Source organism: Poromitra crassiceps (genome assembly GCF_964638095.1).
Source record: "Poromitra crassiceps genome assembly, chromosome: 1".
Lineage (NCBI taxonomy): Eukaryota > Metazoa > Chordata > Actinopteri > Beryciformes > Melamphaidae > Poromitra > Poromitra crassiceps.
Genome location: NC_139623.1, coordinates 29829166 through 29845287, shown reverse-complemented (window position 1 = coordinate 29845287; position 16122 = coordinate 29829166). Strand labels below are relative to the sequence as shown.

General features: G+C 42.0%; 1 protein-coding gene across 1 annotated transcript in view; it reads right to left on the bottom strand.

Moving 5' to 3' along the window:
• The window catches only part of rb1 (retinoblastoma 1), a 36407-nt gene extending 20692 nt beyond the window's left edge, over positions 1-15715 (bottom strand). The window contains exons 1-14 of the mRNA XM_083646823.1: positions 15604-15715; positions 15030-15150; positions 14800-14903; positions 11263-11397; positions 11038-11076; positions 10842-10891; positions 10501-10611; positions 7781-7926; positions 7579-7656; positions 5185-5294; positions 5005-5082; positions 1789-1876; positions 1062-1178; positions 898-954 (exon numbers count right to left, since the gene is read on the bottom strand). Of these exons, the coding sequence (XP_083502949.1) occupies positions 898-954; positions 1062-1178; positions 1789-1876; positions 5005-5082; positions 5185-5294; positions 7579-7656; positions 7781-7926; positions 10501-10611; positions 10842-10891; positions 11038-11076; positions 11263-11397; positions 14800-14903; positions 15030-15150; positions 15604-15713 (1344 nt within the window). The 5' untranslated portion in view covers positions 15714-15715. The remainder of the gene's footprint in view (positions 1-897; positions 955-1061; positions 1179-1788; positions 1877-5004; positions 5083-5184; positions 5295-7578; positions 7657-7780; positions 7927-10500; positions 10612-10841; positions 10892-11037; positions 11077-11262; positions 11398-14799; positions 14904-15029; positions 15151-15603) is intronic.
• Positions 15716-16122: the final 407 nt, after the last annotated feature.

Below are 16122 nucleotides of genomic sequence, written 5' to 3'. Positions count from 1 at the left end.
TTGTCGTGCTACGCGAGTGGGATCCGCAGAGTACCAGGCAGCCAGCTACTTCGTGCGGAACGAGCGGACAATCCGATGCATGGGTGCTGCCCGCCCGCCTGGAATCTCCGAGGGGGGACCCCTGACAACCAGACCATTATCGCTATTGTGGTAAATACAATATTCCTGGAATGCGAGTTTTAACGAGACAGTTACATTTCTTTGCATTCTTAGACAGTACCGTTTTTTGTTCATGTTTCATACGATTGGCCATGTTAGTAGTTAGTTTATGGGATAGGAATTCTGCCAGATGACAGGCACCATTTTCTCCTTCATTTGGAAGAGAAAATGATCCTGAAATGAAGATTTGATTGACAGCTGCCATGTCGTGATATGATTGGTTGAAATGGGGTAGAAATTTGATAGTATTTTGTGTCGAAAAGGCAGAATAAACACAGGTGCAAGCAAAACACTAATGAGGGTTTCCAAATTCCAATCATGGAAGTTGGAAACCCTCATTAGTGTTTTGCTTGCACCTGTGTTTACCCTGCCTTTTCTACACAAAATGGCCCCCGTGAGAAGGGTCTATATAGCCATCACTGGTGCTGACGACCATTTGCTTATCCCATCAATGAAATATGACAATACATGGTTTAGTCTTTGCTTCACTATGCGGGACATGCCACATGTTTATTGTGTGTTGCTCGAGCCAGGATGAGTCACAGAAGGATGAAAATATTGACACAAAGCCAAGGTGAAATGCGCTAGGCAATGCTGTACGATGCTGTACCAACTTCAATGACCACTAGATTGTCATCAAAGGTCATACGATTAACAGTGAATAATCATGAGTGATTTAGCATAAATGTATCAGTAGGAAAATGCTATACTGATGAAATAAAAAGGAAGACAACATACCGATTTGAGCATTGACTCCATGACTCTATAATACAGCCGGACACCCAGGGTAAACCTCTGAAAAATGAATAGAAATATATAATCGATCATACATTGAATAAATTGAGGCTAACGTGTGTAGCCATGCTTCTTCACCATTGTCTTTCTGAGTGTTTTGTTTGTACCTGCTTGCCAAGAACCACACAGCGTGGACCGACTGCCTGAGCGAACCTCTGGCCAAACGCCTGTCCCAGAGCCTCCACCCGCCTCAGCACCTCCTCTGTAGGGTCCACTGTGCAGTTCTGACCACCAGAGAGGAGAAAAGAGGAGGGGGGTGAAGAACTGCTACGATCAAAATAACTTAATTTCTTGAAAGCATTTAAAGACTTTAGCCAGTGTTCAAATGTATGCTGTGGTTGGGGAATATACGTAACATAATAATACATCATCGTTCACAACAAATATCACTGTATGTGAAAAGACAGTGGGTCTACAAAGTGATGCAAAATGTGTGGTCACATGTATCAGGAGTGAACAATAAATATGACTCCTTACTTTTCCACACTTCGTGTGTGGCAATTGACACACTTTTTCTCCACTCGGAAATTAGGCAATGAATATTCCATACATGAATGTTCCATACATGAATGTTCCATACATGAATATTCCATACATGAATGTTCCATACATGAATGTTCCATACATGAATGTTCCATACATGAATGTTCCATACATGAATGTTCCATACATGAATGTTCCATACATGAATGTTCCATACATGAATGTCCCATACATTGCCACACATTGGAGGTTCCATACATTGACATTGCCACACATTGGAGGCATGTGTACCAATTGTTACATAGAAATGCTGTTACAAATGTAAGCAAGTAGCAATGTTTATTGACCCACTTTGAAATATGTGGCCAGGGTAGCAGATGGCTTGTCCCCATTGGAGGTGAGATCAACTCGCAACTGCTGAATGGAGTTCATGGCAGCTCTGATAAGAAAGAAAAGTGTTAGGGTTAGACAGTGTTGGACAGAAACAGACAAAAACCTCAAAACATACAAATTAAATGTACCACCATTTAAATATGCCTAACACGTACCATATAGTACAGGTCAGGACAGGTAATAGTTACATTTCTGGATAAATGGCTTTGTCTATTGCGTATGTATTAGCTGGTGACCCTGGATAAGTAGTCTCTTAAAACAGACTATCTACATCCGGCGAATGCAGCTATACAGTCTGTACGTTACACCCCCAGAACATGCACAAGGAAGTTGGGAAAAAAACCTTCAGACTGGAAGGAAGTTCGACAAAATCCGACCAATCACGACACGTGTGTCCACGGAAAAAAATTCTGATTGGACTAATGAGCGGAAGACCCGCCTTTCTGCTTCCCATTCCGGTTGGTGCATGATTCTCTCCCACGAAGTACAGACGGTATGGCGGAAGCATTTGAAAATTGCGGAAGCCAACTCGTCTGTTCTAAGAGACTACTGGATAAGCAATTCATTTGACCAATCATCATCACTAGCTGCATTTACATGGACACTAGGGCTGTTGAAACGAATTTTGATATTCGAATATTATTCGAATTTAATAATTATGAACGAAATTCGATTATTATTATTTTTTAAAAACGAATATTTTTTATTTAAATTTTTTTTTTTTTTTTTAGAACACTAGAACAGTGACAAGTTCTGACAACATACTTGAAGAAAAGAGTGTTAACTGAAGTTGACTGTTGAAGCTGCTATACTGATGTAAACCTACCTGTAGCTCTTAAAATGTATGTTCATTCATTGTTAACTGATGTTGACTGTTGAAGCTGCTATACTGAATGTAAACCTGTAGCTCTTAAGTGCAATACGTGACTGATTTTTTTTTGTTCATGGCTCATTGTTGTTTTGGCAAAGTTTACTTATTTGTTTATTGATAAGGAGCTCAAACAAAGGCTGTGTCTTTTTTTATTATCAATTATTTTATTTTAGCATTTCAGACAGCACCAATACATCACTGATGAATATTAACTAAGCTCTGGTTATCTGACCTATTTTCTAATGCAATGAATGTATGTACATTGTACAAGGAACATGTTTTCTTAAATAAACATCATTGCTGGACTATTTGTGATAAGCCTAATATTATTTTGAATATTCATCCACCATTCACTTTTCCATCTACATTTGGTAAAATGCTTAGAAAAAGTTGTACTTGGTCAAACCCAAAGATTCAGCTATATTTAGAATCAGAACATAACATAAGAGAAGACAACAATTCACTCAGACCAAAAAAAAAAAAAAAAATTTTTTTTTTTTTAAATTCAATTAAAAATTAATTAAAATATTCGAATATAATTCGAATATTAAAATGTATAAAGCACTGAAATTCGAATTTGATTATAGAGGGAGATTGACAGCCCTAATGGACACTTTTTCCTCAATCTGATTTAAATCAATCGCTTTGAAGATTTCAGGTCAACTGTTTACATGGGATGTGTTTAATTAATATGATCTGGTATGCACCCATATAATTGAACAGCTGTGTGACATGCGCAAAAGTGATGAATACAACTTGACAGGTCTGCCAAGTCTCACATTGACCGTGAGACTCAAGCAATTGACACTTCTCACACACACTTCTTCAAGTACATTTTCTCTCAGTGAAAAATAATTTCATACTGTAATCATACCAGGAGCCTAAAGCGTGAATGATGCCAGACATATGGACTGTCAGACGGAAATGAGAGACACGGAATTCTGACGAGAAAACATTTGGAGCTTTCATTGCCTACTCCGTGCTGGTTTGTCATCGGCGGAGTGTTGAAAATCTCCACTTTGTCCATGTGCATAGTTAGAAAATAACTCTTCTGGCAGCAGCTCCTCTCCTCTCCTGCTGCAGCAGGCAGGAGTGGCATCATGGGCATGCGCAGAAAGAACGTGGAGATAATGGTAACATTTTTCTTTTGATCGGTTTATGAAAAGGTTTAAACTTTTTCCATCCCTACACAACTACTGTCAAGCGCCCTTGAGCAAGGCATTTCATCTCCAACTGCTCACGGCTCAGCAGCCAACAGTAGAGACTGTGTTTGTACTGGGCAACTCGCAGGTGAAGGTGTGTGACTGTTTAAGTGTAACAAAGTACTGCTGAAAGTGAACATGAGTCAGTCAGTCAGCTCAGTCAGTCTCCCCTGGGTAAAAAAAAAGCTTGAAAACAATCCTTCTCTCACAAGGCTAGGTCCAAACCTAGCATATGGCCGGTGCGGTAAAGCGTTGATGGGCCTGTCGATCTCCGTGAACTGAGCAACAATCTCCCACAAATTGACTTCCGGTTTAGTGATTTGCTGATCCACACGCAGTATTATGATCAGGGTTCCCACACATTTTCATATGAATGTGTATTTTTTCTTGTCGTAAATGTCATCACCTTGTTTCCTCTGATTAATATGGAGAGAGAGAGGGGGAGGCTCCGTGCACTGCAGACAGAGAGGGAGAGAGAGAGAGAGGGGGAGGCTCCATGTGGTCAGAGAGAGGGGGGGGGGAGAGAGAGAGGGAGGCTCTGTGCGGTCAGAGAGGAGGAGAGAGAGAGAGGGGGAGGATCCGTGTGGTCAGAGAGAGGGGGGAGAGAGAGAGAGGGGGAGGCTCCGTGTGGTCAGAGAGAGGGGGGAGAGAGAGAGAGGGGGAGGCTCCGTGCGGTCAGAGAGAGAGAGAGAGAGAGAGGCTCCGTGCGGTCAGAGAGAGAGGGAGAGAGAGAGGCTCCGTGCGGTCAGAGAGAGAGAGAGAGAGAGAGAGGCTCCGTGCGGTCAGAGAGAGAGGGGGAGAGAGAGACACAGAAAGAGAGACAGAAATAAAAGGAGAGAGAGAGACATGCTGCTGCTCTGCACATGCGGCGACTGACCAAGTGCACTGCGCTATACACTATATAGGCTACACTACACTCTCCATTCACCAACTGCACCGCTCTCCAACTTGAAGTGGAAGTAGAAGTGGTTGACACAGCGACACAGCATGGCAACAACTTAGAAGAAAGACCAGACCGGCTCGGCTCGCAGATCGTATGGACAAGTGCAGATGACGGCCGGCGGCAAGAAGAAAGAGTAGACAGAAGGAGTGACTGCTCACCTGACCGGAGTCTGGGGTGGGATGAGCACGCGCTCCTCTTCAGGTGCGTTCTTCTTTGGCGTTCTTTCCACCTGCATTCTGAATGAGGGGAGGGGATTATTAAACTAGCAGTTTGGACAGGAGACAGGACAAATCTTAAACAACAAAAAGAATGAAGAAAATACAGAAATAAATTATTACATCTCTAATTTTGGAGCGAGAAGAGTCTCATCTCCATCCAGAAACAGCCGTCCATCAAAGTCTCTGCTCTTGAGGTAGTGCTCTTCATACTGTTGGCTGAGCTCATTCACCTTGGAAGGAGGGAATAAAAGGTCAAGGACAGCCTGCCCACATACAGTATTAAACACCACCACTTTGCAGTCAATTGCAGCGACCACACGCTTGAGGACAGTCTTAACTAGGGTTGCACGGTATACCGGTACAACAACAGTACCGCGATACCCGTTAAAAAGGATACTATACCATGTTAATTTAGTACCGGTACTTTTAAAAATGACATGAGTTGCGTTGCATCCATGTGCCACCAGAGTCTGTGTGCTGCAGCTTTGCTCTGTCTGTTTCAACTCCCTGTGGGGCATGCTACAAAGGTCCGCCATAGACTGAGCTTTTTCCCCTCAGCCGCCAGGCTGCTAAATGCCTCTGGGTTCCCTCCCACCCCTGCCCCCTAGGCAGTGTCACCAGACATTTTTGCACTATGTTCCTTAACTCTGCACTTTATTATCTATACATGTACCTCCTGCACTGTGCTATGTTTTGTGTGCTGTCTTGTTGTTTATATGTGAAAAAGATTAAGGAATGCGCACACTGTCAATGTCAAAACAAATTCCTATGTGTTTTACACAATGGCAAATAAAGATATCTGAATCTGAATCTGAATCTGAATCAAGTCCGCCCTCCCCTGACACTCCACTCTCCAGTCCTCTGTTCAGCGTACATGCAGTGTTGCCAACTTGGCGACATTGTCGATATATTTAGCTACTTTTCAGACCCACGTGGCGACTTTATTTCTCAAAGGGGACTAGCGACAAATCTGGCGACTTTTTCGGACCATGGGAAGCAACGTTAATGTGTTGAATCTCTATGGATTTTGTCTGTAAATTGGTGCGGGTGCTGCTGGCTTTTCTCCCTCCCTCTCTCTCTCTCTCTCTCTCTCTCCTTCTCTCTGCCTGTCTGACACACACAGTGCTTCGCCTTCACTGCAGCCTCTATCTGAGAGCAGCAGCATAGGGTTTGCTTGTAATTTCTAACAGCGTATGTGGAATCTGGCCCACACGGGCGGAGTCAACACTTAATATTACAACCATACAGTCAGATTACAACAGCTATGCCGAAGCGTGCACGGACACATCAAAGCTGTGCGTCTGTAAAACGATGTTTACACAGGCAAAAGGGAGACAACACGTCCACTTGACTTGCCAAAGCATCTCTCCAACAGACGATCCGACTAGTACAAAGTGTGACAGTTTAGCGAATGTGATAACGTCAAGTCAAGCGAGTGTGATTTATTTTGTGACAAGCAAACTTTTTTCAGCGTCGTTTGACGAGGCAATTAAAGGCAATGCGCTCATGAGTATTTCTGTATTTTATATTTTATTTCTGTATATTCTGTATTTTTCCCATGTGTGCTCTACAATATACTGATAAAAAGTAGAGCGCGCACATCCACTCAACACAACAGGTACAGGACGAAGAAGCAGCAATCACCTATTTATATGAGTGCTCTGTCCTTTCCTGCTTCATTCTGAAGAAGGCTGTGAGACCAAAACGTCTGAATAAATCTACTGGGAGATATCTTTAAGCACTGTGCAGTGTGCACAATATACTAACCACAACAGCCTTCTGCCTCCGCTGCATTCCCACCAGCCTCTATACTACCCTGACACACCACAACAGCCTTCTGCCTCCGCTGCATTCCCACCAGCCTCTATACTACCCTGACACACCACAACAGCCTCCTGCCTCCGCTGCATTCCCACCAGCCTCTATACTACCCTGACACCACAATGGATGAGGATCTCATGCTTGACCAGACAATCTCCTGACACCACATGGAAAACAAACATGTACAGTAGGTACAAGTAAGACAACATGAACAGCCGTCTGTCAGACACTCAAACATTCGACAATGGCTACAGCAGCCAGGAACAAATAACTAATTTCAACAGTAAGCTCATAAAGGTTAGGATGTATTGATGCAAGCAGTCTTTGTATTCCAGCCCTGACGCTGATGGAAACCAAACAGTCAAGCAGGTGGTGTGACAATGCCTCCCTACTAGAGGTGATGGAGTGCTTTTTCACAAGTGTCCCATCCCAGTCCCACAAAAATAATCCTGTCCCGTCCAAATCCCAATCCCATTTTCATGCCCGCACAGTCAGGTGTCTGCCTCCAACCAATCAGCAATCATTAGTACATGTGCATATTTAAATATAAAAACTGGTCTATTGTCGTCATGTTTCCCGCTCCCATTGACTTTTTTTCCTGTCCCGTCCCAATCACTTGATCAATATTGAAAATGACTCCCATTCCTGCGGGAATCCCGTGACCCACGGGATTCCCCCAAAATGACTCCCTACCTGTGGAAAATCCGAGGATCTTGCGAGCTCCATTGACTCCAGGAAAGCAGAGAAACTGGTCTGGTACACATTCTTCACCTGCAAAAACAAGAGGCATAGAGGACCAATGAGGGCAGAAACACACTGAATATAGAAACAAATGTCTTTTCAGGATATTGTATGTGTTTATATGATGACCAAAGATGGGTCAGACGACTCGGACCTCCTCTGCGTTGCATTCATTCTCCTTGCAGAGGGTCTCAAGAAGCTGCACATCCACCTCCGGCTCGGGGAGCCGGGGTTTCGCTTTGCTCTGGTTGCGACGAGATGTTCGCGTCAGGGGGCTCTGAGCTTTGCTGATGGCTGATTCTGAGAGAGAGAGATTGTAAAGAGGGTTAAAAAAGATGTGGCCCACTGCCTTGAACACTACATCTTTTCATGGCAGCAAACAGTCAAGGGGTTGTCTCTCAGGGTTCCCGTGATGCCAATTCAGCACTTTTAGACAAGACCCACTCAAGCCACTTGAAAGTTCAAAGTAACAAAGTTGAATTGTTGCAACAATGAGACTCATTACAGAGGTGCAGTAAGTGTGCGGCGCCAATTCTGAGGCCCAAAGGAACCGCGTCATCTTTTATAGTCTTAAGTGGCACGTGTCTTTGGCTAAATGCCTAATGTTTGTGAGCAATGGCCTTTTGTCAGGCCTTTTACGGAGCAGGCCCCCTCTGTTCCGGCCTGCTACGTCAACTCCTGTAAGACAAGAGAGAGGACACTTTTCATCCACGTGCACCTGTCCTGGACAGACAGGGAGCTGTCCTGGACAGACAGGGACCTTACCAACCTGGCTTGGTCAGACAGGGACCCCGTGCACCTGTCCTGGTCAGACAGGGATGCTCCCAATGGGAGGGGCAAGTCCAACTATAATTCATTAGTCTGGCCAGTTTCACTTTGAGTGATATACTGTCTGCACACAAGTGGGGTGGGAAGTGCAGCTGGGCACAGATGTAGAACCAAAGTGCAGACGATATTAACTCATTCCCCGCCAGAGTTCCAAATGAAAAGTCACCTGCCAATGCCAGGGTTACTTTGAGCATTTTTCAGTGATTTTCCACGACCCACAGAATATTTTCTTCTATGACTATTTAAACACAGAATACCAAAATACAGAACAAAGCCTCTACTTTCATGGGAAAAAAAGAGTTTGTTTCTCCGTTCTTTAGATATGGACACATGAATGTGGGTTGTTTTCACTGACACCATGCGTCTCTCACGAGAAAGCTGAGAAAACGCTTTTGTGCAGCAAAGCGGGTGGGGCGGGTCACACTCTCATCTTCTCCGTGAGAAGCTGGTGCTTCCTGGTACTAGGGATGGGCATTTCTAGCAAAAACACTATTCGAAATTCGCTGGCCAAATTCGAATTTAATTCGAAATTCGAAAAAAAAAAAAAAATGTAATTTTTTTTTTTTTTTTTGTGAGTGAAATGTTGCATTGTCTCCCCTGATTCTAAGTCTACGGCTTTATTAATTAATATAAAAAGCTTCTGCTGTGGATTTTTAGCTCAAACAAGCATTGCACCACTGAAGTAAAGAACATGTTACATGACATTGACATTTTCGAAAATAAAAAACAGTTTTGACAATCATGAGTGGTTCATTAAATATTTAGTAGGCTCAGGTCTGAGTGCCAAAGGGGTGCCAAAGTCACCCCCACTCCCTCTTCATGGGATTTCATCCGCCATTCATTTTTCCATAAACCTTGCTTAAAATGCTTATAAAAATTGTTTTACTTGCTCAAATCAAAGTATTTGACTATACTTAGAATCAGGGGAGACAATGCAACATTTCACTCAAAAAATTTTTTTTTTTTTTTTTTTTTCCGAATTTCGAATTTCAATAATAAAAGTCGACCTTGATAATAACAACGATTATTCGAAAATTCGAAATTCGATGCCCATCCCTACCTGGTACTCGATGTGTGGAGGTCTGGGAGCATATTTGACGGCTGAAATTTACACTATGTGAGGGTTTACAAAGTGGATGACTGATCTAAGTGACACGAGCTGCGATTGGTGTGCGTTTACCAGTTTATTGTGAAAGAAATCATTCCATGTTGAGTGACTGTAAGAGCCCGTGTTACAACACGTCCAGCCTGGGGGAAACAACTCCTTGTACTGTGCTTTGAGCCACCGGGCTGAAGGGAGATCGATGCTGAGAACGCTGACTGGTTTTGTGGGGGGGAACTCTGGCTTGCAGAGACTAGACGAGTATGGTAATCACTTCAAAAGGTGGCCAAGAGCACTATCTATCGTATGGCAGTGAAAAGACCCATTGACGCAAATTTGCGTCAATGGCGGGGAAGTGTGGATTCTGAAATAACGCAATGTTGCGTCTATGGCGGAGAATAAGTTCATGTCTGTAGACGTGGGGGTTAAAAGTTCAGATGACATTTGGTGACTGACAAAATGATCTGTTCATTCAGTAAGTTTCTACTACTAAACAATCAGTGAACAACGAATAAATGTATAATTAGTAAACATGATAAATGAATAATTAATAACTAGATATGATCAATGCCATGAATTCTCATGATAGTTTCTACACATTTTACACATACAAAATTACACTTCACAAAACCTTACTTTATTTACTTTATTGAGTGAATTTGAAGATTTGGGGCATTGGTCAATATGATGCTGCTGATAGTGGCTGGGCAAAATAATGCTATATAGCTGAAGACAATTCTTCCAACAAATGAATGTGTCTACTGTAGAAAAAATATGATGTCATGTTTTAAGTAGTTGTAGACCGTCTACAACTACTTAAAACATGACATCATATTTTTTCCCCCTTTAACTTTTCTGAAAATAACTTTCCATACTTTTCAGACTTTCCAGACATGTGTAGGAACAATGCAAAGTATACTGAGACAACAGAGACTGAGGCTTACGGTAGAGAGGCTGCAGAAGATCTGGAGGACAGCGCTTGATGAAGAACTCCAGCGCACACAGCAGCAGTTGGAACGATATGACCAGGTCATCCTCCATCTGCAAGGCCTTTCCTGTAGGGATGCAGCACATGAGGAGCCTCATCACAATATGACTGTAACACTAGAAGTCCCACCGACACCATGAGGAGAAAACTGTCCATTTCATTTGACCTCCACAGGTAGGCATGAAGTAGGAAGGAAGGAATGTAGGAGATAAAGCAAAATAGAAACAATTTCATGAAGTGTGTTTCGGCAGTTTTATCCACTCCTTTGATGTGTATTGGGTATAAGCCTTAACCCACCTTTCGCTAACAGAAACATTGTCCAGCAGCTCCGCATGGTCTCCTTCTCCCTTGAAAATGAGAGACTGAATGATTAAACATGCAACAACAACACAGCGTTAACTCATTTATCAAAAGTGAAACCACAAAAATATCGTTAAAAACGGGAGTGTGATAAATACATTCCACTCATGTGGTAGCATATTCTTTAACTTACTTGGTGTCAGAGCCCAAAGCAAAGATTTCCTTGCATGTTCTGAAACAAAAACAGACATGACCAGTTAAGGTTTTGACAAATAACCCCTCCTAAAATTAAGCTAATAACTTCAGATGTTTCAAATATGTTTGATAAGAACCAGTTTCACCAAGAAGCCCCCTACAGTGCTACATACATGTAAAGAGCAACTGTACTTTATTGATATTATATTATGCCATCACTCACTTCTCAAACCTCTGGTAGAGAGCCAGGGTCACATCATACTTCTTCTCCAGGCGTGTCAATACTGAATCAACCCGGGTGCTTATGGTATCCAAGTTCACATCCATCTTCCTCACCAGCGCCAGGAACTGCTTTACACTACAGAAGAAGAGATGTATCTGCTTTACACTACAGAAGAAGAGATGTACGGTATCTGCTTTACACTACAGAAGAAGAGATGTATCTGCTTTACACTACAGAAGAAGAGATGTATCTGCTTTACACTACAGAAGAGATGGATCTGCTTTACACTACAGAAGAAGAGATGTATCTGCTTTACACTACAGAAGAGATGTATCTGCTTTACACTACAGAAGAGATGTATCTGCTTTACACTACAGAAGAAGAGATGGATCTGCTTTACACTACAGAAGAGATGTATCTGCTTTACACTACAGAAGAAGAGATGTATCTGCTTTACACTACAGAAGAAGAGATGTATCTGCTTTACACTACAGAAGAGATGGATCTGCTTTACACTACAGAAGAGATGGATCTGCTTTACACTACAGAAGAAGAGATGTATCTGCTTTACACTACAGAAGAAGAGATGTATCTGCTTTACACTACAGAAGAGATGGATCTGCTTTACACTACAGAAGAAGAGATGTATCTGCTTTACACTACAGAAGAGATGGATCTGCTTTACACTACAGAAGAAGAGATGCATCTGTAAGAGAGCTAAGTGGCCCAAACATTGCAATACATACACACTATGGGAGCAAGATTAATTGAAAACAACAATTTGCCAAATTGACTACTGCAATTTCTAAGTGCAAATGGCTGCAATGTTTTTCCTTAGCAGTTCAGGGTTCTCATCCCTTGTATATTTTCACAGCTCCAGCGGGCAAAAGTGAAAATAACCATTTTTCATAAATGTAAGTGATTCATTAGTATAAAATGTACGATACTGACTTCATAATATAAAACAGCGAACTGACTAAAACTTTTTTCACAATAGAACCATCCAACTTTTAGAGGTTTTTCTGTTAACTCGATTCCTAGGGTGGAGACTCTGGAGATGATGCGCCCATTGCGCCATGGCTGCAGTTATGGAAATCACTGATGACTTCACAACTGATGTCATCATAGTTGGGCAAACACTGTTGCTCGAGTGACATCACAATTGCTCAAGTGACATCACTGATGACATCACTTACTCCACAAATCGTGACGGATAACACCACATACACCAGTTAGCCAATTTTACCTAAGAAGATGTAACTAGCAATAAAGTAGAAGCTAGAGAGGAAATTAATTAAGAAGCTGTTAAAGGGATAGTTCAGATTTTTTTATGTGGGGTTGTATGAGGTACTTGCCGACAGTCAATACACTGAGTGTCAGTAAAGAATGCAGCCTGTGCGGTCCCAGTTTGGAGAACTGTCTGCTGTGTGTGAACAGGGTCACAAGCAAACATAAAAAAAAACGACTTGAAAATACATAATTTACACCTTGTTTTTAGCTGAAATGGTGCAGCTGGAACCCCAACCCCTGGCTCTAGTGCAGATTTCAGCTAAAAACAGGGGGTAAACTATGTATTTTCAAGTCAACTTGGCATCTCAAGGTTTGTGGAGATGTGGATCATGCCAGGTGACGTGAGCAGTATGGAAGCATTTTATGTTTTTTGTTTGTTTTTTCCCCCCTCGTGACCCTGTTCACACTCAGCAGACAGCTCTACTTGCCTGATGCGGCCGGTCTTAATTTCTCTAAACTGGGATCGCACCGGCTGCATTCTACTGCATGTAGTACACTGACTGTCAGCAAGTACACCATACATAGCCTGGGTAAACCCATCCCCCACGTGACCTGCTCTCAGACCTGTTCTGACTGGGGGTCACGTGGGGGCTGGGTTTACCTAGGCTACACCATACAACCCCACATCAAAAAATCAGAACTATCCCTTTAAGTCTCTCCAGTCATATCAGTCTTGCCAACACATAAATCAGAACTACTGTACTGTCAGCCGTCTGCTTTGCCCACATACAGGCAAGAAGGTTCTGCCTGCTCTAGTCCTGGAAATCATCTCCGTTTGTGATAATAGTCCCCTTCCTTGGAAATCATTGGCAAAAAACTGCACAAAACATTGCAAGGATTGGAATAGTAGTCATTTTAAAACCAAGAAAATGGCTGCTTGCACTATAGCAGCAACATACTTCTTGATTAATATAAATCAAAGTAAGTGCCACCATGTTTGCTCTCCACGGCTCTCTGAATAACTGATGGCTTAGAGAAAAAGCAGAACAAAAGTAGGCTCATGGCAGAGCAAGAACAAACATTATAGGTTTGTCAGGTGACTAACAGTGAAAAAACAAACTTCTTTCATTGGCACAATTTGGCCACTGACTGGCCAATCAACTGGTCCAAATCAACATCTACAGTACCTGGCCCCACCCAGCCCATTGGGCAATCAATACTGTTCAGGGTTTTTCCTGCATAGAGAATTTGAATCCCTTGACATTTTAAAGAGAATCCCTTTAACCATGTCATCAAATCTACAATCATGAAACACTGGAATATTATCTCCTCTGATAGAACAATAATGCTGTCCATTACCAATACCATTCACTGTTTACATACAATGAAATAACTAACACAATAGATGTCTTAATACAAGCTGACACACACATAACCAAAACAAACATGTTCATCATGGGGAATCAGTGAGCACAAATGCTGCATGAAGAAATTACACCATGTTGAGCATGATGGGCGTAAAGATAGGAGACCTGAAACATATGCCGTTCAGCCACAGCGGGAGAGGTGATGCAAAGAAAAACATTTTAAATAGAGGATGCTTCTAGACTTTGAAAACAATGCACCCTAGTGGCATACATGAGGAAATTATCTAGTGGTTTTCCTGTAATATAATGTGCTTTGTCCACAAATAGATGTTTATATTTTAACTGTGTGGAATGTTTCATGGTTCATTGCCTAATCATGCTTACATTAATATTTATATTTAACCTTTTGATGGACAAGTGAAGTGCATTGTGACATCATCACTGACCAAAATCATCATAAATCTCACAATGTGGGACAAAAAACGTGACCAAAATCACAGACAGAAAGACGCCACTTTGGCAATTGTATGTATGATGACGCCGATTTTCTGAATGCACATCTTATGTATTACTGCAAAACCACTTCCACTTGATGTCGGTCTGATTTGACAAAAATGTATGGTTTCACTTGTGACACACAAACACCCTATTCAAGAAGGAAGTGGTCATGGACCTCTTATCCACAGACAGATAAAGGCCACCAAAATGATTGTCTCGCATAAAATATATTCTTTCAAAGTATATTTGCTGTAGTATGACAAGTACAACATCATTCTTTTGAAAATACTTCTCATTCCCGCAGCTTTTACATTTTCCTTTGGCGAAGAAGAAATGATGTAAAAAATATGTAATGTATCAATGTTAACAGCACAGATGCACTTTTCAATGAATAGAATTTGAATATAATTTTTGGTCAATAATGTGCATGGAGTATACTTACTTCAGATCCACTGCTTTCTGAACCTGAGTTAAGGTAAAACAGGCGATATCCATGTCTGTTACAGTCACAAACAAACAAGCACCCCAGAGCCTTTTCTGACTGTCCTGAATTGAAATGGAGAAAAAATAGAGTTAAAATGCAATAATTTTTGGTAACACTGTCACCACCAGTAAGTCATGGAGTGTTTACATTTCCAATTAGTTGTGGGAAAACTAGGAATAGATACATACAGCGCCTTGATCCATTGATTCTTGAACAGTCTTCCACAATGTCCAGGCACGGTCACACACTGCATCTGTCACATGGAGACTCTTGCACAGGGTCACAAACTCAGCATCCTTTTCTCTGTGTCTAATGAAACAAGGGCATACATCAAGATCAAACCGAAGAAGAAAAAAAACAAGTAAATAAAGTTTAGCACATCATACATCAGCTGGCAATACATGCTGGACAGATAACAATGACCTTTCAGTGGTCGATTTAATTGAATGATAGATAATGACTGTCAGCTTGTGTGTGTGTGTTATAACAGTGTCGTGCATTGTTATATTTATTGAAAATAGTTCATAGCCTGTCTGTTGCCCCTGCCACTCTCTAGTACGAGTGAGAAACATTAACACTAGCATGAGGATTTACATTAGCTCTAAATGAGGGCCTGGCCTACTTCGACAGCTAACGTTAGCTAGTCACTCTAACAGTTTGTCACATAATGTGACAGTGAAATGCCAAATATTAACAGTGTTATTGTGCCCAGTAACGTAATTGAGTTCGCTGACCAACAATGTACCGAACGGGGTGACTTACTTTTTAACAGATAGCTCTGGGTTCTCCTTCTTCTCTGGGGAGGTACTTTTGACACTGGGCTTCAGCTCCTTGCTCTGCGTTGTCCCGGAGTTGCGTTTTTTTGGTGCCATGTTGATAGTCGGTTAACTAACAGGGAAATATAAAATCTATATTACAGTGTTTTGAATACAAAACCTGTGTTAAGCAATGTTTACTTAGTTTAAAGCCCACTCCTCCACGAGTCCTGTGCAGCCAATACAACAAACCCGACTGACTTCCTGAATCCTGAAGTCGCCGTAAAGAGGGCGTTCGTTTTGTTTCACTGAACTGCGCGTTACTGTGCCTGTGCCGCCGACATCTCAGACTCTGTCACAGCCCCATTAGTGCTAATTTATACATTAAGCTCTCGCGATTCACATTCTTGCGTGAATCTAGTGCTGTCGATGGCAACCGTTAGATTGCACGTTTCTTTACACTACTTTCAAGTTTGAAGATAAACTGTGCCGTGCACTACATGAGTTCTCTGGGATCATGTGACAC